Source organism: Cibotium barometz, chromosome 4 (assembly GCF_041138505.1).
Source record: "Cibotium barometz isolate CiBa-2024 chromosome 4, ASM4113850v1, whole genome shotgun sequence".
NCBI lineage: Eukaryota > Viridiplantae > Streptophyta > Polypodiopsida > Cyatheales > Cibotiaceae > Cibotium > Cibotium barometz.
This window is the reverse complement of record NC_141049.1, coordinates 8,889,515-8,911,154: the sequence shown is the minus strand read 5'-3', so window position 1 is coordinate 8,911,154 and position 21,640 is coordinate 8,889,515. Positions and strand designations below refer to the sequence as shown.

The window sequence follows — 21,640 nt, the reverse complement described above, 5'->3', positions numbered from 1 at the left end:
ATAGACTATATCTACAAAATGAGCTCGTAGTCGGAGGTGTGAACTTATTTTAATGGAAAGCTTATCCAAAAGCCCTATGCATATACACAAAGCTTTATGCTTAAGCCTAATTATGCATATAAAGTTATGCATTCTCCCCTGTTAATCTACTTTTATGCTATGGATACTCCTATTCAATGCTTAAGAGCATACATAGAGATTATGCATTCCCCTATGCTTTGCTTTCCATTTGATGATTTTTAGTTTATATATGTATATGTATGTGTGTGTGTTAAAATATTTCTAAAAGGATCGATACCACTTTGGTCTCATAGGCCATTTTATGGTCTTCTGGTGCATATGTTTACATATGTATAAAGCACTTTCCATGCTACCCTTAAAAGTTGTTTCATGCCCTAGCCTAGCTAAGTAGTGAGCAACTCTCCCTTCTTATATGCAGCAATTGTGCATCCTATAAGGGAGCAAGACACTCATGGCATAAATTAATTTGAATTGGAGATTAGTCAGCTCATGCTATGTAAGCTTGCTAGATCATGCTCTGTAAGTAACCTAGGAATCACCCTTCCGTACAAACCCAGGAATCACATATTTTCCCGACGTAAGTAACCCAAGAATCACCCTTCCATACAAACCTACTGTAACAAACATTGGAGACCCCAAACATACGTCAATGTACACCAAACGTATTAATATTTATAATGGCATCACCCATCATATTAACATGATTCGACATGATGCAAAGATAATCCAAGCATCCACGAATTATCTAAGAGGGTAGAATAATATTTTTAAGAAGGCTTAAAATACATTCTCATAACATTCCCTCTTGATTGGGTTTAAAATTTCCCTTAATTACAGGTTTGTTGAAAATAACGGGAACACCCATTAGTTTATTTCGAGATATTTTATTTGGATGCACCTTATATTTAAATCATTTACTAGATTAATGTGTGGTATGGATCCTTTTAGACCTATTTTAACACATACACACACATATACCAACTAAGAGCTAATTCAAATAAGCTTTCCATTCAAATAAGTTCACACCTCAAACTAAGAGCTCATTTTGTAGATATAGTCTATGTCTTCTTAAAGTGACAATTCTTATTAATGATGCCACAGACATGTTCATGTGCTGGTAAAAGAGTAATTGGCAAAACCTATAATCATTATCCCCTATCTCTCCTTGGACAGAGAATCCCCTAGGTAGCCCTCATCTTAGTAGTATGCCTGCTCAGCTTAAGGGATTGGTGACACTACAAGGGATCGGGCTTATACCTGCGCTCCTAGCCGTTAAAAATGACTTGTGAAAAAAAGTAGCGGGCCCGTGTATCAACGCGTGTATAATCGCAGCCAGAGACATGTTCAGATGAGCTCAAATATGCATGTATCTTTTCATACCAAGCTCGTGGAGCTTGCTTTAAACCATATAAAGCCTTTTTCAACCTGCACACTTTGTTTTCCTGCCCTCTTTGAACAAAACCACGAGGCTGCGATACATACACCTCCTCATTCAAATCTCCATTCAAGAACGCAGTCTTTATGTCCAGCTGATGTACATTCCAACCATTATAAGCTGCCAATGCACAAATGCTATGAATGGTAGTCATACGACAAGTGGGAGCAAAGGTCTCATCAAAATCAATGCCCTTTTCTTGAGCATAACCCTTTGCAACAAGTCTAGCCTTATAGCGATCAACACTGCCATCTGGCTTTCATTTCAACTTAAAAACCCACTTACATCTAATGGCCTTTTTACCAATAGGCAAATCACACAAAGACCATGTACCATTCTTCATTATAGCATCATATTCACTTTGCATTGCAGCCAACCAATTTTCTGATTTTTGTGCCTCATCAAATGAAAGAGGTTCTTCCTCTTCACACATACTAGACACAGCCAAAGCATAACAATCTGATGCATAAGAGGCATGCTGAAAACCTGAACGAGTACGACTAGATATAGGTGCATCAATTTTACTATCACGCAAGGTTTGCACCAGCCATTTAGGCATACCTCTAGCCTGCTCATTTTCAGCCCTATCCTCATGAATTACATCCTGTAAATCTACATTTGAAATAGGCTGATCTATGATGTCATTTAAAATCTGCATAGGCTGAGTATTTGCCTCATTAGGACTTACATTTGAATTCTCACCTGTAAAAAATAGAGGCAACAACGTATCAAATACATCCCGTGAGCTCACACCTGTCTCTTTGGTACATGATAACAAAGGCTGCATAGCATCTTCCATAAAAACAACATCTCGACTAATCAAGATACGCTTTGACTGCGGATGATACAATCTGTAACCGTTGCTCTCAGCACTGTAGCCAACAAAAATGCATTTGACAGCCTTATCATCTAATTTTCTGCGTTGTTACACAGGCACTAAAGCATAGGCCAAGCAACCAAAGACACGCAAGTGACCAATAGAAGGCTTCTTGCCATGCCAAGCTTCGTATGGAGTAATAGACTGCAAGAAAACCTCTCAGAAAAATGCCTGACAAGTGGCAACAACCATAGCATATAAAAAATTGACTAGATGTCCCGGGAAATAGAGGAATACTATTAGGAGTCTCAAAAGTGCAAAGCAAAGTTGAGAAGAAAGAGAAAGGGTTGGAAACAACTACGAAGAAGTTTTCAAAATGGGAAGAACCAAGATCTCCCTTAGAACAAGGAGTTCCTTTCATGGACACCTTGTACACTCATGCTTCTCCCTTTTACCCTCATGCTCAACTAGCAGTTCAAGCAGTCTCTCCCAAAACCCTGAAGCACACACAAGCCTTTTTTACTTCCACCATGCTAATATCCCTCATAGAAAAGGAGATTGACTTTACAGAACCCATCAGTCATAATGATGTAGAGTTTATCATAAACAAGCTGTATGACAACATCCCCCATATTCTTAATGGCCATATTTCCTGGGGATGTAGCTCTATAGGAGCCGGATGACATTTTTGGATTTCCCCTTCACCCTACAGTTCTCAATTTTAGAGCCTAGGTCCATGTCTTAATGCAATCCCACGATTTTTCATTTGAGAGGATGCGCCATTTCTCCTTAGTATGCTAGAGAATATGTCCTTGGACTACCAATGTCTTTTATCTTTTATCTCTGATGGTAGCTCGGATGGTTACTTATGGAATTCATGAGGGGAGATAGTGCTATCTGTACCTCATAGCTCAAAAGAGTGAGTCATATTACCCTCTAGGAATTTGGAAACTCTTCTGAATCCTAAGTTGTCACCTAGAGAATTCTTGGCATAGACTAGTACAAGGGAATTCAAGGAAAAGCACCATTAGGACCTCGATGGAAGGCTTCTTGGGCCCTTTTATTTGGCAGTTTAAGGGAGTCAAACCTTTTCTCTTAAGAAGAAACGTTTTCTAATTAGAAGCTTCAAAACGGCTACTTTATTCGAATTTGAATTTTGGGGAAAAAATGGAATTTAAAATCTAGCAGATAAAACCATATCATGTAACATATCTATGGAAAGCTCTTGATGCGTAGATCACGGATCTGTAATCTCTGCTCAAATCGGAGCTTGTATGTAGAAGTTATGGAGGTCCGAAAATTGTAAAATCGCCCCCCTCCCCCCCTTTTTGGGAAAAAAGTGCACCCTTTGACCACTCTTACACCTCTCTTAAAAACCCAACATTTCAGTCCACATGGCAACCCCCCATTTGGCTATTCCTTAATCACCTTGATTAGGCTTGGGCAAATTAAAGGGCCCAAGAAGACCCCATTCACTTCCTAATGCTAGATTACCCTAATGTGGATAATGATGAGTCGCCTCTTCTAGAATAAGATCTAACAGATAAGCTCCTAGGATAATCCCTAGGATCTGGATGTGAATCAAGAGGAAAAAGAAATATTAGAAAGGTTGACTTAACCTAGGATCCGGATGTGAATCAAGAGGAGACAAAGAGATTAGAATAGTTGACATATCCTTACAGGTCAAACATCTTTGTATCTAGTTTAAACTGAGGTACCCCCCGTAGGAGGAACTAATCATCACTGAAGAGTAGACTAGTACCTTAATGTGAAGCATATATAGGTGCCTGCACCTTTCAAGTGCATGCATTAGGTACACTTAAATTGTTTTAACCCATGCAAATGTGTTGGCACTTGAAATTTAAAAACTCATCAGCAACACCCACCTATGAATTGGTTCAAATCCAAGAGGTTGCCTAGAAAAGTAGTGGCTCACATGGCTACTTAAAGGTTTGTGACGCACGTACTTTGCATTTCATTGCATAGGTCTGAGGATGGACCATATATTAAAATTCAAAGTACGACATCATAGAAAACGTAAATGTATTTAAAAGAATCTCTCAACTACTGTTAGCTCTAGCTAGATCAAAGAGCATTGCAAATCGTAAATGCAAACATGTTATATTTCATGAAGGTGAATATGTGCTTCTTGTTATTGAGAAAAGGAGACTTAAATCTATGGATACCAACCCTATAGTTAAGTTAGCTCCTAGATTTTATGGACCTTTCAAGATAAAGCAAAGATTAATGATAATGCATATAAATTGGAGCTACCTTCTACTTGGCTTATTCATATTAATATTTTGAGATCTTTTAGAGGACCTCCACCATCTTTTAGAGGACCTCCACCATCTCATTTTACCTTAGAACAACCTCCTAAACCGTTGGTGGAAAAGAACATCTTGTGTGACTATTATTGACCATGACACCACCCCTACATGCACAAGAAACACTTATGTTAAGTATCTTGTGACTTTCAAGAACCATCCTATTTGACGATGCCAACTCGGGGGTTCACTATATGTAAACTCTCTATATCATGTGCATTCACATCCTGTTTGACGACGCCAACTCGGGGGTTCACTATATGTAAACTCTCTATATCACGTGCGTTCAAGGCCTAATTTAAAAACCCCTTATCTGTAGAGGATGCGCCATTTCTCCTTAGTATGCTAGAGAATATGTCCTTGGACTACCAATGTCTTTTATCTTTTATCTCTGATAGTAGCTCGGATGGTTACTTATGGAATTCATGAGGGGAGATAGTGCTATCTATACCTCATAGCTCAAAAGAATGAGTCATATTACCCTCTAGGAATTTGGAAACTCTTCTTAATCCTAAGTTGTCACCTAGAGACTTCTTGGCATAGACTAGTACAAGGGAATTCAAGGAAAAGCACCTAAATTACCCTAATGTGAATAAGAGTCGCCTCTTCTAGAATAAGATCTAACAGATAGGCTCCTAGGATAATCTCTAGGATCTGGATGTGAATCAAGAGGAAAAAGAAATATTAGAAAGGTTGACTTATCCTAGGATCCAGAGGAGAAAGAGAGATTAGAACGGTTGACATATCCTTACAGGTAAAACATCTTTGTATCTAGTTTAAACTTAGGTACCCCCCGTAGGAGGAACTAATCATCACTGAAGAGTAGACTAGTACTTTAATTGGAAGCATATATAGGTGCTTGCACCTTTCAAGCGCATGCATTAGGTACTCCTAAATTGTTTTAACCCATGCAAATGCATTGGCACTTGAAATTTAAAAACTCTTTAGCAACACCCACCTATGAATAGGTTCAAATCCAAGAGGTTGCCTAGAAAAGTAGTGGCTCACATGGCTACTTAAAGGTTTATGATGCACTTACTTTGCATTTCATTGCATAGGTCCGAGGATGGACCATATATTAAAATTCAAAGGACGAAATCATAGAAAACGTAAATGTATTTAAAGGAAGCTCTCAACTACTGTTAGCTCTAGCTAGATCAAAGAGTATTATACAAATCATAGAAAAAGTAAATGTATTTATAAGAAGCTCTCAACTAATGTTAGCTCTATCTAGTTTAAAGAGCACTTTAAAAATCTTTTGCCTCCTTTTTTGGAAATGATGGGACTTGATTTCCCCTATAATATGTTGTGGTTCCTTTCTAAGATGGCTGGCTTTGGACGTACGACTTTGTTGGTATATATCCTTTTGGGACATTAGTTGGTTTTTTCTTTTAATATATTTACTTCTCTTGAGCAACACTTCTAAAGCAAGTTTTCATATAAGATTACTTCTCATATATAGTTGGTTTTCCCTTTTAATGTATTTACTTCTCTTGAGTAGCACTTCTAAAGCAAGTTCTTAGCTTTTTTACCAATGCCATTTAGTTGGTTTTTCCTTCTAATATATTTACTTCTCTTGAGAAACACTTCTAAAGTAATCTCTTAGCTTTTTGACCATTCCCATTTAGTTCCACTACTACATTAGCATGTGTTCTGACTCTATATAACAAAATAATGTAGGAATTTAGCATACTCTTTGTTAGTATGAATGCATGTATTATATCCTATCAATTGTCAATACCTCATAATCAAGTGGATTTGACATGGTGGCCAACCTCATAATCACTATGAGGTCCATTACATAATCACTATGAGGTCCATTACATATAGTCAAATATATTAGGAAAACCAATAATAATTATGGAAAATTGATTAGTAATCAAAATTTCAAGCTTTCATTATCATAAAATCAAATGATTAATATGGACCACTGACGACTGCCAGGAACATGGTGCTTTCCATGAAGCCATATAGTCAAGACATGGTCACATGCATTGTTATTGCCTCATAGAATTTCACATTCTATAGAGACTGTAGATTCCTTTTTTAGAGACATTAACCGAATTCATGAGCTGGTAAAGTTGAATATTCAAAAAGCTCAAGGGAAATACATGAAGTAGGCAAATCGTAAACGCAAACATGTTATATTTCATGAAGGTGATTATGTGCTTCTTGGTATTGAGAAAAGGAGACTTAAATCTGTGGATACCAACCCTATAGTTAAGTTAGCTCCTAGATTTTATGGACCTTTCAGATAAAGCAAAGATTAATGATAATGCATATAAATTGGAGCTACCTTCTACTTGGCTTATTCATAACTCTTTTCATATTAATATTTTGAGATCTTTAGAGGACCTCCACCATCTCATTTTACCTCAGAACAACCTCCTGAACCGTTGGTGGAGAAGAACATCTTGTGTGACTATTATTGACCATGACACCACCCCTACATGCACGAGAAACACTTATGTTAAGTAGCTTGTGACTTTCAAGAACCGTCCTGTTGGACGCCACCAACTCGGGGGCTTCACTATATGTAAACTCTCTATATCACGTGCGTTCAAGGCCTAATTTAAAAACCCCTTATCTATAAATTTTTCATGAATAAAGTAAACCCTTTTTCTATTCAATCTGTAAATACCCCCTTTAAATGGTACCCTTGTGTATTTAAAAAATGTGTTAAAAAAGAGTTTTAAAAAGTTCCCCTTCTGTTGAACCCCTCTATAAAATAAATAAATTTTATCTATTCAATGAATAAGAATAAATATTTGTTATTTAAAATAATTAATTAACTTATCAATCTCATGCACTCTTACGAGCCACACAATTAAGGTCAATTGGAACCCGAGCAAGAGGGATTGTTAGTCATAATCGCTATGGAAACACCCATTAGTTTATTTCGAGATATTTTATTTGGATGCACCTTATATTTATATCATTTACTAGATTAATGTGTTTAATCAAGATGTGTGCTCTGATATGGTTAGGATTAGTGTGTTTTATCAGTTGTGTGCACTGACTAATATTATTTTGGATGTAGGTGAAGAATGAGTGGAGGATTATGTTTTCATCGTGGGTGGAATATGCTAAATAATGAAGCCCTCAAATATAGAATTTATAGATATTTAAAAAAAACTTAAAATGTATGCTAAATACGCTCTACCCTCATTTTCTTTTTGCACATTGCGACACATTAATGTAGGTTAGAGCTCACATAGGATAAAGAGAGATTGTCACACACGTTATAAGAAGGAACGGCAATCAAGGTGAGAGGATGAACTAGTTATCCTTAGAGCATTAGAAAAAGAAGAAGATAATAAGGGCCTAGTTGAAATAAACCAAAGCTTGGCACTCACATGTAGCACACCAAATCAATGGGAACAAGCCACGATGGGGATATAATGAAGTAAGTAAAGGCTGTGTAAATGGTTAAAAGCTGGATGAAGTAATCTATACGAGAGGAGCATGACGGATGATCTCATATATGACAGATGACCTTATATATATATGGCACTCACATGTAGCACGGAATCAATATTGAGTATATGAGTAAATAAAGGCTGTGTGGCGTGGGCTCACATAGGATAAAGAGAGATGGTCACACACGTTATAAGGAACGACGATCACGGTGGAGAAGATGATCTAGTTATCCTTAGAGCATTTAAAAAAAGATGGCATAAACCAAAGCTTGGCACTCACATGTAGCACGGAATCAATATTGAGTATATGAGTAAATAAAGGCTGTGTGGCGTGGGCTGCTTTTAAAAACTCCGGAGCAAAGAGAATTGCCACGTAGGCTGCACGCGGACTGCTTTTCACGCGGCCTAAAATGCATATAAAACCCGGGAGGGTTGTGTTTCTTGATTGTCGTCGAACCTTGTCGTCGTCGCGATGGTGAACTCCTCCTCTGTGGTTGTTGGCGGATGGGAGACGGTGAGGCTGCTGGGGAAGGGTGGGTGTGGCACGGTGCAGCTGGCTGTGGACTCCACCTCGGGACGCCAATTGGCGGTGAAGACGGTGCTCTGCGACACCTTGGCGCGGAGGGAGGACGTGGAGAACGAGGTGGCCATCCTGCAGAGCTTGCAGGATGATGCAGCAGGCGGCTGCCCTAACCTCATCAAGTGGCTGGGCTGCGAGAGCAGCAGCGTGGACGGCCAAGAGGTGAAGAGGGTGTTCTTGGAGTACATGGCGGGCGGGAGCCTAGAAGGGCTGGTGCAGGAGCAGGGCTGTCTGCTGGAATCGGAGGCAAGGGTCTTTGCCAGGGCCATCTTAAAAGGCCTGGACTTTCTTCACGCGCAAGGCATCGTGCACGGCGACGTGAAGTGCGCTAATGTCTTGCTGGGGCCGTCGAGTACCGGTGTGCATGATATTGCTGAGAAGCGAGATGTAAAGCTTGCAGATTTTGGCATCAGCAGGAGGTGTGCAGGGCAGGGCAAGGTGGGCACCTTAGTTGGTGGACGGCCGCCGGAAGGCGCCACCAGGGGCACCCTCTCCCACATGGCACCCGAGCTCGGCCCGAAGAGGGGCCCCTCTCCGGCCTCCGATGTGTGGAGCTTTGGGTGCACGGTGGTGGAGATGTTGCAGGCCGGATGTCCACCTTGGGGCCGTGGTGTGGAGGCGCTGGTGCGGCAGGTTGTTCACGGGGAGGCCCCTTGCCTTCCCTTATCTCTCTCCCCTACCTGCAAAGATTTTGTGCTCAAGTGCTTGAGGCCGGACCCCGAAGCCCGATGGACCGCCCACCGGCTGCTTCGCCACCCCTTCCTTGCGGAGCATCGTGAACATGGAATTAGGGCATCACAGCCCAGTTTTCTTGGTGCTGCTGCTGCTGCTGCAGCACGTGATCTTCAGCTGCAGTGGCCGCGTAAGAAGAGTACTGATCGCCATCATCTTCCTATGTATACGGGCCGCAGCTCGCTGGCCAGGCTCTTCCACCATGGCAACAACGTTGTAGTGCCACTGCCAACCACAGACGTAGTCTCCAGCTCCTGTGCGCCCATGCTACAGCTCGCTGACGCATCACCCAGCTCGATGCCTTCATCACGTGTGGCTGTTGCTGCTGTTTGAAGAGATCATACGTGTGGCTGTTGCTGCTGTTTGAAGAAGAGCATATGGCAACGGCCTCAGAAGACAGGCACGCTTAATTATTCCCTCGAATGAGGAAGACACATAAATCCAAAGAAATTGCCTACTGAGTCTAATTAGTGAATGTGCGGCGGCAGACGCTTATAGTGTCCAATTATATAGACACTGCTTAATGGCTATGTGAATGAATTATAAGGTCAGCTCTCTGCTGCTGCTGTACTATGGAAGAGACTCTTATTTTATAATTGAGTGAAAGGCTTAATTAATTCTACTTGGTTTGCCTTGGCAATGCAAGAAATCAGTGATTCTGTGCGAGAAAATCTTTGTCCCAGCAGTCCGCCTTGATGTTGCCCACGCTAAGTGCATCACACATGCTGACTTTTTGTTGCGTGTAACAGTTCAGCTGGAGTTTAGTCGATGTGAGCCTACTCATCATGCCCTCACCTTCATGCTAGCCCGTGCACCCTTCCATTAGATGATTATAGATATAGATGCTACTACACACCAAAATTTGCAAAATCGCCGGCCCTCTTTTTTTTATGAAGAATACAAACCTAGCTAGCTCTGCAGTACATGTTAGAGTACAGTTAGAGTGCCCTAAAAGCGAAAGACAGTGAAGAAACAAAAGGAGACGAGGACTCTTATTAATTCCAAAAAGAACACAAGTAATAACGCAGCAACCTTACAGAGCATGACCTAGCAAGCAAGCTTACAGAGCATGAGCTGACTATATATCACGCCAAATAAACTCCAATTCGAATCACTTTATGCCATGAGTGTCTCCCTCCCTTCTGGGCCGGAAAGGGAGAGTTGCTCGCTAGACAACTTTTAGGGTAGCATGGCGAGTGCTATATACATATGTAAACATATGCGCAGGAAGACCATAAAATGACCTATGAGACCAAATCGCTATGGATCCTATTAGGCCTATTTTCACACATACACACACATATACCAAAGTGGTATCGATCCTTTAAGACCTATTGAAAGTCAGACACCAACAACATATATCACACCCACACCTGACTTTTTCACAACCTCTAATACCCCACATCCACACTACTCTACTCCTTTCTTGCTCTCGTTTCGAAGGAAATCCTATCTATCATCTTCACATAAAAAACTGGATTGATCCCAAGAAATTTAATATCCCAGCAGAGTAAACAAGCCTCCATCGTAGCCTCAGTAGCGCACCTTAACAGTAGGTATTGTGCCAACCGGGTTCTCAATAAAAGCCACAAATGTGTGATCCACTTGCTTTTCCTTACGGTACCATCTGTGTGTTGTTTTGGGCCCAAATCTGCGGGGCCTTTTCTTCTCAATCTAGCAAGTCCACATTAGGGAGTAACCCCAAGTATACAAGAAGCTCAGCCAATATAAAGGGGGCATCATTATGAGATATTCCTCTGTAAGTTTTGAATCAGCACATCCGTGACTCCAAAGACCAGATTTTATTTACATTAAAGAAAGACCAACACATGCAAATGCATTTATACATCAACTCCGAATCCTGCAGTCCTCTACACTGTCATTTCTGCTGGTCCAAACTCCCATAAGATGCAATCTCTAATAATGTTAAAAACCAGTCCACTGCATTCATCTCATTAATTGCCCATTTCCCAAGAAGCCAATCCTCCCAAAAAAATTGTAAATTTAATCCCTTCTGTATCCACCTCATCGTCATTTTGCTCCAAGTGCTTCTTAGGGAAGGGCAGTCGCAAAACACATGCTTACCACTCTCTAAAGAAAGACTTGCATCTGGGGCATACACCACTAGCTATGTATGTTCTTTTCTGCATCTTATACCGCATAGGAAGTGCCCTTATACAAACCTTCCACAAAAAAACCTGAAACTTTCTAGGCATCTGAGAGTTCCATAGCACATGCCATCTCTTTTTCCAACTTGCCACACTCCACTTTACATTCCATATTTTATTACGGTGCATAACATTAGCATCTCCCTTTCTCATGAGAGCATAAATGTCTTTAGTTTTTCCATCCTTCAGTTTGACACCATTAGACCATGCCCAATCCTTGATCCAGATTGAAATATCTATGGTGGTGGAACAGAACTCACTCTGCAAGCAGCTCCAACACCTCCATCGTCAAATCTCTCTCTTTTTTGGTTAACTGAATCTCCAAGAATAATGTATTTAACTCTTTCCATCTAGCAACATTACTGTCCCAACAATCAGTTAGGTGTCTAATACCTTTGTTATTAAGGCACTTAGCCAGCTCAGTATCCAATGATGCAAGAGGAGGGTCAAACTTGTGAGTCCACCATAACCCAAGTGACAACATGGAATTCCCAGATACTCTCCCTCCATCATCCCAGACCAAAAGGCTCATATTCTCTTTCCAGCTATTGCAAAGCATTTTACAGAAATGAGAGCATGTAATTTTCAGAGGAGTAGCTGAAAACAATTTGTCTATCCAAGTTAAGTTTCCCCATTTCCCTCTGGCCAAGACCTTAGTCATAGTTCCACCATCTCCCTTATCATCAAAAACCAAGTGGAGGATTGAGAGAGCATCCTAGGTAGCATCAAGCTGCTTCTAGCTTCATAATGGATGGGCAGATGTATGATACCAATGCCTCCTTCATTTTTGGGCACTGCCAATTTCTCCCAAGAAGCCAACCATGCAGGAACTCTTTTCTTACCTACATCATTTCTCCATAGGAAATCCCTCATAGGACCAATAATCTCCTTCCAGTGACACTTCCAATATTTAAGCACTGCACTTAGAAACATAACATAGGCATTCAACACTTAGTTGCATAAATCAATTTTGATATGAAAGGGTACTTTCAGACCTTCCCACTTCTTTAATTTCTCTAAAAACCTGTTTATGGCCCACATGACCAGTTGTTTATTCGTAAGACCCACCCCAAAGGGAACTCCAAGCAACCTCACTATGTGGCCCTTTTGTACAACCTCACATCCCTATCTCTGGAGATCAAAATCATTATCTTGTGTCAAACTTATGATCGTAGATTTTAGAATATTGCATTTAGACCCTAAGACATTAGCAAACTCCTAAACAATATTTAAGGCCATTCTCATATTGCTATTCTCAGCTTTTAAAAATAAAAGAGAATCATCAGCAAAACATTGATTGACCAGCTGCTCACTATGTTTGAATTTTAAGCCAGTAATCTTGCCTTCCCTACAGGCCAACATAGGATCAAAGGATGAGAAGCCAGTAATCTTGTCTCCCTCCCTTCTGGGCCAGATAGTTGCTGGATATAAGAAGGGAGAGTTTCTCGCTAGTTAGTTAGAGGTTGGGGCATGGGGCAATTTTTAAGGGTAGCATGGCGAGTGCTATATACATATGTAAACATATACGCCAGAAGACCATAAAATGGCCTATGAGACCAAAGTGGTATCGAGCCTTTTAAACCTATTTTAACAACTTTAAGGGTGGCATGGCGAGTGCTATATACATATGTAAACATATCTACCGGAAGACCCTAAAATGGCCTATGGTATCGATCGTTTTAGACCTATTTTAACACATACACACACATATACCAAAGTGATATCAATCCTTTTAGACCTATTTTAACACACACACACACACACATACATATATAAACTAAAAATTATCAAATGGAAAGGAATGCATAATCTCTATGTATCGAGCCTTTTAGCCCTATTATTTTGACAAATTTAAGGATAGCATGGCGAGTGCTATATACATATGTAAACATATGCACCGGAAGACCTATTTTAACACATACACACACATATACCGAAGTGGCTAGTATCGATACTTTTAACCTCACAAGCAGATAAATTAGGAAGCTTGCAAGTTAGAACCTCCAGAAGCTAATAAGCTTATAACTGTGGAAGCTAGTAAGCCCACAAGCTTGTAATTTTACAAGTTGGTAAGCCTACATGCACATAATTTCATTGCAAGCCAATAAGCCCACATGTTGGTAAAAGCTGGTAAGCATACAAGTCTTCAATCCACAAGTCTGCAAGTTGACAATGCCACAAGCCCCCAAGCAAACAAGTTCCTTTTTTTTTGTAAGACCACAAGCCTACGAGGCCATAATCCCACAAGCCTACAATCCAATAAACCCATAAGGTGGCAAGTCCATAATCTTGGAAGTCGGTAATCTAGTAAGGTCGCAAGCCGATAACCTCATAACGGTGCCAAGACATTAAGCCAGTAAGCCTACAAGTCGATAAGTTGTAAGCCTAGAAGGCTTTGTAACCTGATAAGCCTATTACCCTGTAAGCTGGCATGTCCTCAAGCGTGCAAGCCAATGAGTCCAAAATCTCAGAAGCCGACAAGTCTAAAATGCAATAAGCATACAGTTTTGCAAGCCAATAAGTTGTCAAGTAGCTAGCAAGTTGATAAATCCACAGTTCCGTAAGCTGTGTAAGACATTAAGCGCATGACTGCATAAGTGTACATTTTTGCAAGCCGGTAAGCCCACAACTCCACAAGTCCATAAGAAAGTATGCAAGCTCGCAAGCTCATAAGTGCACAAATGTGTTGATTTATAATTTAAAAAAGATTTTTAAGAAGCATACACTGCACATAAGAGCTTATCATTTTGAATGCTTGTGAGGGCTCAAATATTCAAACATTGTTATATTTCAAGATAACCCATTGACATCCCAATACTTAAGGGATGCTTGAGTTCAAGACATCCCAATGGTTGAGGGCTCAAGGGATTTTTTTGTGCAAAAGTTTATATCATCAAAGCTTAAAGGTGGCTATACTTATATAATAGAAAGCATAACAATCATTACCCCCTATCTCTTGGCTCGAGAATCCCCTAGGTAGCCCTCATCATAGTAGTAGGATTTCTCCTCTTAAGGGATTTCTGATTTCGTGCAAGTGAGCGTGATTGTGGAAAGACCATGACCCTTGTTCTACCTAGGGGTTAGTTGTGTGTACCTGGAGCACTATTGATGATAGGTTCGCTTGTTTAACACTAGGCTGGGACACATTCTCGTCCTTTACATAGAGCCCTTATGCATGCTCTTTATGGGTTTTTTCTCACTTTATTGGTTTCTTTTTTTCCCCTTTAGTCTTTGTAGGGTGTTCTTTGACAGGTAGGAATCCATGAACTTCTACTCCATTTCATGTGAGTTTGCTAAAACATTTCAAGGGATCACTTCCCACTCATCTTGTGTATAAGGATCCGCCACTTATTGAGGCTAAGCAAGAAGTTTTCACCTGGGGCCTCCACCTTCCAAAAAAGTTTGTATCACGTGCGTTCAAAGGCATATTTTAAAACCCCTCTGTAGCCTGATTTCCCCTATTTTATGCATACCTCCTATTACTTTTGCAATATATTATTATAACCCTCCTGTACTTTTAAAATTTCCAGCTCATAGAAAATTTTCCCCCCTCTAGTAAATTTAAATTTAAAGATATCACGCCCCTTACAATTATTGAAAAAGGTGATCACAAGAATAATCGATAAGCCTTTGTCAACTTGCATATACTACTACATCTAGAAGGATGCCGTCATGTTGTACACATTCTCACCTTGACCTTATCTTTGAATTTGTGCATTCCAAGAGAAAACAAGGGAGATCCTTAAGAACATGTCCTTTCTAAATGCCTTGAAAGAAGGCCAGCCTGCAGACTTAGTGAGATTATCAAGGTCTTCCTAGAAAGTAAGAATGCAAGTTTATCGAAACAAAGAATTGAATACTGATGTCGGGAGTGGAGAGTTGACGGGAGAGTAGGAGACGAGAGTCAACAATGTGTGGGTGTGAAGAATGGATAATGGGCACACCACAACCCATGAGTTTTATTCATGTGTTAGAGTTAGGGTGGAACCGGTTCATCTCCTCATCCACTGCCTCGCCTTCCTTCAGGCGTTCTTTTTCAGCTCTCCTCATCCCTTTCTTGTCATTTTTTTTCTTCTGCTTTGGAGGATTCTTCAGGATAAAGGTAGTCAGCTTGTCTCTCATGTCAACATCAGATACAAATCCACAAGCAGCACACTTCAACGTTATAAACTGACTTTTTGTGATGACTATCTCTGTCTCTGGGTTCCCACATCCATAACACTGGACATATTTCTTAATGAAATTTTCCAAAAGCCCTGCAAGTTTTGCTGTATCATGTGCTCCATTCACAATAGCAGTGCCAGCTTTCTCATCAAATTTTGACTGTGCACCAAGTTCACATCAGTACTTAGCAGTGTAGGCTGGAGCCCTAGCTAAGGCCTTTGCAACATCGATCATGTTCACAAGATTGGTCTTGATTCCATTTCCTCTGCCTTCAATCTTAGTGATCAGCTTAGGCATTTTATACCTGTAGAAGGCATCATCACGGTTGCTGGCCCCGATGTTCTGAAGAGCCATTTCAAAAGGAGCACCAGGCACTTATACAAACTCAAAAAGGCCCTTCGTCTGGTAAGAAGAGATGAATTTCTTGCCGTTCAGACCGGATGTGGAGCAAAGATGAGCTCTCTCCTGATGAAGCCATATCAGCAAATAGAACCAAGAAATAAAGTGTATGACTCCCTGCAAGCACTTAGAAGTGCTCAGCAAAGTATCTCCAAAGCGCGGAAACACTCCCAGATAAATAACACTTGCCTGCTCAATGTCTGTCAAGCATCCAAAGATACTCCCACTGGCACAAAAGCTATATGTACGAGCTCAAAAGCTCAACCAATGAGTAAGAAGCAATGTCGAACTCTTTTCCAATCCCCGATGGTCAATACCTCAAAGCATGTACCCAAGACATAACCCGAATAGCATAGGCATAAGCATACATGAGTAAAATAGCTTCAGCCCACTGTATGTCAGCAGTGATTCACTGCTCAAAACTGAGTATTCTCAGTCCTAAATCAGGGCCAAAATGATGGCAAACCATTAACATAGCATCTCCATACATGTAGACATCATACGGGCATCAATATGCATCAAGTGATCAATCCCGGTAAGCATAGACTTCAAGAGATAAGTGCTGCCCTGTTTTTGGCCTGTTTGTAGACTGTTTACACAGTCCCAAACCTTAAGCAAAAAGCTTCAATGTTCAATGCCAAGTCTCGGGGTTGTTGGCAAGTGTTTAACCAAGCCAAATGGAGCCAAGTCACAGCCTGTAAGGCTGGCACAATCTGCGCTGCTGCTCCTTGATGGCCTACAGCCCACGTGGCACAAGGGAGGGTGAAGGGGGGCTCAATAGGGAGCCAATGAAGCCACAAGTCAAGCCTTAGTGCCCCTTAAGAGGCCCAACTGGAGATATGAAGCAATGAAGCTTCAATGGTGGCTGCCCCTTCTTTTCTCAGACCTGCAGACTGAAAAACTGAAGTAAAACCCTGTGGGGGATGAAGCAATACCTCTGTGTGAATGCGGTGAGGGTGCCCAAAGGGGCCGGGAAGGTGCTCGGGAAGTCGGGGAGTGACGGGAGCTCGAAGGAGTCGGATATGGCTGCAGGGAAGGAGACCCAATGCGAGTAGGGAGTCGATGGGAAGCTAAGCAATTTGACTACAGATTTATCAGCATCATCATACTCCACAGTCCACAGTGCATTCGACTTTGAACCATCCTGCTCTGTGACACCGTGCTAGTGTGGAATTTCGTAGCAGACATAAAATCAAGATGACACATTTTACGTATGGTTGACATCCAAATTGTGAAGCAGACAACACCAACAACTCTCATGCCTGTCAAAATAAAATTGGGCAACAGCTGCAACACAAATAAAAACATATGCATGCACATAAGAACTGGTCTAACAAGGAATCAATAAAAGACATGCACATGCTTTTTAGTAACCTATTCTTGGATTAAACACCTACTCATCATACACGCATATCATTGAACTTCATATAATGTCGTTGACTAGAGCTGCTCAAATGTATATTATACTCAAGCTACCCACATTATAGAAGGGATATACATGACATTTAACAAAAATCTACAATATGTATAAGTGTTTGTGATTCTTTCTTTAGCCGTTATTGTAGGTCCCATTGCCTGCTGCCAAAATGGATTGCCTTAGGAATGAATTGGATCTGCAAAACAATCTGATAGCAATCAAAAGAGAAATTTTGTATACGTGAGCTAAAGATGTTCCTCTATTCTTTTGAATTAAAGCAATAACTAAGACTTACTTTCTCTCACAAAAACTGTCCTTGAATATACGCTTAGACATGTTGTCATACATAGTCATGCATACCACGGCTACAAAAAGCATGAGTCTACATAAGTCAGAGTCGCTAAGTCTTTCAGCCCGCACCCAAAAAACTTCAGCCCCACCAAAATTCAACCCATGTCAAATCAGCTTCTTGCCTCCCTATGTGTTTGATGACCTGTTGCCTACAATCAAAATGAAAATGAGGAAAATGATGCAAAAATCTGATATAACATGACTTAAAAATACAATTAAATGCTGAATTCAACACTTACGTGAATCACATGAAAAACTAACCTGAAGTATTTACAAAATCATTAAAAAGCTTGTAGTCATTTTGATGTAGTTCATATTTATCAGTTGCTGTATTGTATGTTAAATGTGCCAATGCAATAACTGACTCTATATCGACCATGTTCAAGTCCGTCAAGTCATAAGTAAATGTTCGACGCCCTTTCACCTTTTGATACCAACCAAGCTGAATTTCTACCCCTTGAGGCCGGTCCGTCAAGTCAAAACCTCGCTTATAATCCACATACCTGCCACCTACCTTCTTTCTCATCTTTTGAACTCTTCCAAGGTACCAAGTGCTATGCAGTGTGTCCATCTTCTTCAGATTTGTAGCTTTTCCAATTCTCTTTGACCTTTTTGTCCCTCTCCATGTGTCACATCATGGAAATAAATTGCGCAATCAGACCCTATTCCAAAAAAATTGCCATTACTAGATGACGCTTCTTTTTCCTTGTGGCTGAAATACACTCCTTGCTTCACCCTAGTCAACCTATCCTTTGACAATGTAGAGTTTCCATTGAGTTGGCTTACCAAAGTAGATTTGAAGATGAATTTGCCATCAACCTCTACCACCGGTGAGATACTCTTCTTCTCAGCTTCATTGCTTGCCTCATCAAGAAGCCCATTGATCTCATGTCGAATCTCACTCAAAGATATGACCTCGTCATCTTCATTGCTCTCGTCGCCAATGGGGCTATCATCACCACATGGCTCCGCAAAGTCATCATGCTCATCTGCCCCGCCCATTTCAGTATCTAGCTTTGACCACATTGATTCTGTATCTAACCAAGGCTCTTTCCACCATTTAAGGCCCTCACTTGTGCAAGGTTTGAGGCCCAATGTCTCACATAAAGTTTGTGCTTGCTTCAATCCCTCTTTTAATGCATCTATCATCTTTGTATCACAGGAAACACTTTCGTAGTTCCCAAGATCTGCTTCCAAAACACCTTCATGCTTGTTCAAGTCCTTCCAAATGTGTTCTTGTTTCTTATGGGCCCTTGAAAAAGTCACCCCATTTGAGCTATACTCATGCATGGCAACCTGATTCAAACTACCAACACAATGCAAAAGATCTCCAAAATCAAACGCTCTTTCCTGCCCAACCATACCGCCAATCTTGCTGAAATAGATCTCCGCTGCATCAGATCCTGTGAGATGTAGAGGACATTTGAAATTTGGATAGAACTCCCGAAACATCTTTATAAGTAGAACAACAAAATGGCAAGAAAGTTGAATGTCTATGTATGCCTCTTTGCTAATGAAGTTTTCCCTTAGGTTGTATGTAGGATGGTGATGTAGCCATAATCTCCACAGCTTGAAGAAGAAAACCACTTTAGCTGCAAGCACCACACGCTGTCCCAAGTCTAAATATGGTGATAAGAATATGTCTATGTAGTCAGCAACAACCTGCAAATATGCCTCGGTCCCTTGCATGCTCCTCTCTTTCTTTCGCATTTCCCTCATACATTTTGCACTTGTCTAGAGACAATCCTTTGGGCTGCCTCCCAGTTTTGACGATCATTTCGTTGTATGTCCCCGTCTCGCAACCTGTGCTGATCAACAGAGAAAGTGTTGTAGACCATAGTAACGTGATTGAGTGTAATCCACACATGCCCAATTGCAAGCTGTCGGGTAGGACTGTCAAGAGGACTCACAAGCTTCTTTCCACAATGGACAAAATCTTGATCATGTAAACCATACACATCTCCTCTCACAAATCTTCCTTTCAACTTCCATCCAGGCCAATCAATGAAAAATTGCCTATCTCTCTTTCCTAGGTAGTCTTCAACCATGAGCTTTCGACGTCTACTGTCACCATCTGATGCATGCCCAATTATTGGACCTATCACGTCTTTGAACTTTGCATTCCACATCCGCTCCACAAGCATCCATTGGGTTCTGATGAAATCACTATCAAAGCGGTTGCATGTGCAATGCACAACTAGAGCCAATCTTGGAAGACTCTCATGAAGAGGGTTGACAATGAGGAGCCTTGCATAGTGTCCCACCACGTGGTTTTGGAAGGCATCTACTATTGTCTCATATCCTTGTGCTCCATCTCCAACGATGATGGCATCATTTGAAGAGCATTGATGATCCTCTCCTTCTCTTCCACAAAACCCAATCAAAGCATCATCTTTTGCATTCCATCTACATAAAGAGAAAGATTTTTATTTCAGCCCGCTTTATGCACAAAGAACTTTATATTTACAATCAAAGAAAGGAAGAGATATTGAAAAAAGCTTACCTAATGCGCCGCTTGATAGTTGTCTCATCTTCAACAATGATAATTGGCACTCGTGATGTTATTCCATGTTTTCTCTTTGCTTCAACATATATCTTCCCGATTGCATCAAAGATATATTCATGCTCCCCTGACTGAAAGTAAGTTGATTTTCTTCGGTGTCTCCTAGTGGTTGACATGGATGGCCCTCCAAGGTTTGCACTCAAAAACTCATGTAAGCGTGGCCCACCCCATAGCTTCACGACTTCAAAAATGGTCTTTGTTGATTCTGTGAATCTTTTACCCTTTTCGGATCTTAATGCATTCTTTGCAATGTCTTGAAGAAAGTCCCATAAAGCTGATTTGCCTCCAAATTTACCTTGCCTGCAAGCCTCAATGATGTTATTGCAAAATCGCCTCACATCCTTTCTATTAATGCTTTCATAGTTGGCCTCTTTCAAGGATCTGATTCTCACGGAAAGCACCACAATCTTTGCCTTCAGCCACCATAAATTTCTACCTGCTTCTCGTAATTTCTTCTTGGTCCCAACTGAGACACTTTTCAGCTCTTCAATTCCAAGGTAATCTAGCCACATTCCTTTGCCCGTTTGCCTTTCTCCTCTCTTCTCAATGGAAATACTCTCCCGATACACTCTCATGCGAAAATCACCACATGATGGAATTGTCTTGCAATGCTTGCATGTAAAACTTTGAGAAGGCATTCCAATGCAATGTATATGCCTAAAGCATCCATCTACCATGTACTCCATATCTCCATCATGCAAAGATGCTTTTGTATATGGCTCACAAAACCACTCTTGTCCCATCTTTAGATCTTGTAGGAGAGGTTTTATATCAACCTCACGACCACTAACATGAATTGTATGCTGCCATAATCCCCAACACAAGATAGTAAGATTGGATGAAGGCAAGCATGATGTACCTGTGGGGATAGAAGGCGCTTTTGAACGCTCTTTTGTTGATGTGAGAAAAGCACCCAAGGTTTGTTGGCGTGGATCTTTGTCAAAATGCTTTTTAGGTCGCCCACAAGATCCAGTCAAGAGTGAAGAAGACTGATGTGGTGTGGTCTTGCTCCATGCAATGGTGTGAGACTTTTCATTAATATGTTCCATTAGAATTGTTGGCAAATCTGAACCACGAGGACATAAGTGCAGCCACTTCCCATCATACTTACACACCACTCTGACAGTGCTTCTATCTTTGTAATCATGCAAGGTGGCTTCAACCAACTGAAAATCAGCCCCTACGTGAAGAAACAAGATCTTGAGAGAAGAAAAGAAAAGAAAAATCAGCTGAAAATTAACACTAAA

General features: G+C 40.8%; 1 protein-coding gene and 1 pseudogene across 1 annotated transcript; one reads left to right on the top strand and one right to left on the bottom strand.

The window, feature by feature from the left end:
- The first annotated feature begins 8,491 nt into the window (after window positions 1–8,491).
- Window positions 8,492–9,664, top strand: LOC147638875 (mitogen-activated protein kinase kinase kinase ANP1-like). The gene has a single exon (XM_086784149.1). The coding sequence runs from the start codon at window positions 8,492–8,494 to the stop codon at window positions 9,662–9,664; it is 1,173 nt and encodes a 390-aa protein (XP_086640275.1).
- Window positions 9,665–15,462: 5,798 nt separating this feature from the next.
- LOC147638874 (putative eukaryotic translation initiation factor 5-2) lies at window positions 15,463–16,022 on the bottom strand (annotated as a pseudogene).
- Between the last annotated feature and the right edge of the window lie 5,618 nt (window positions 16,023–21,640).

What these genes read in the sequence shown, in the direction of transcription:
- LOC147638875 (XM_086784149.1), top strand. Translation starts at nt 8,492, where the DNA reads ATGGTGAACTCCTCCTCTGTGGTTGTTGGCGGATGGGAGACGGTGAGG.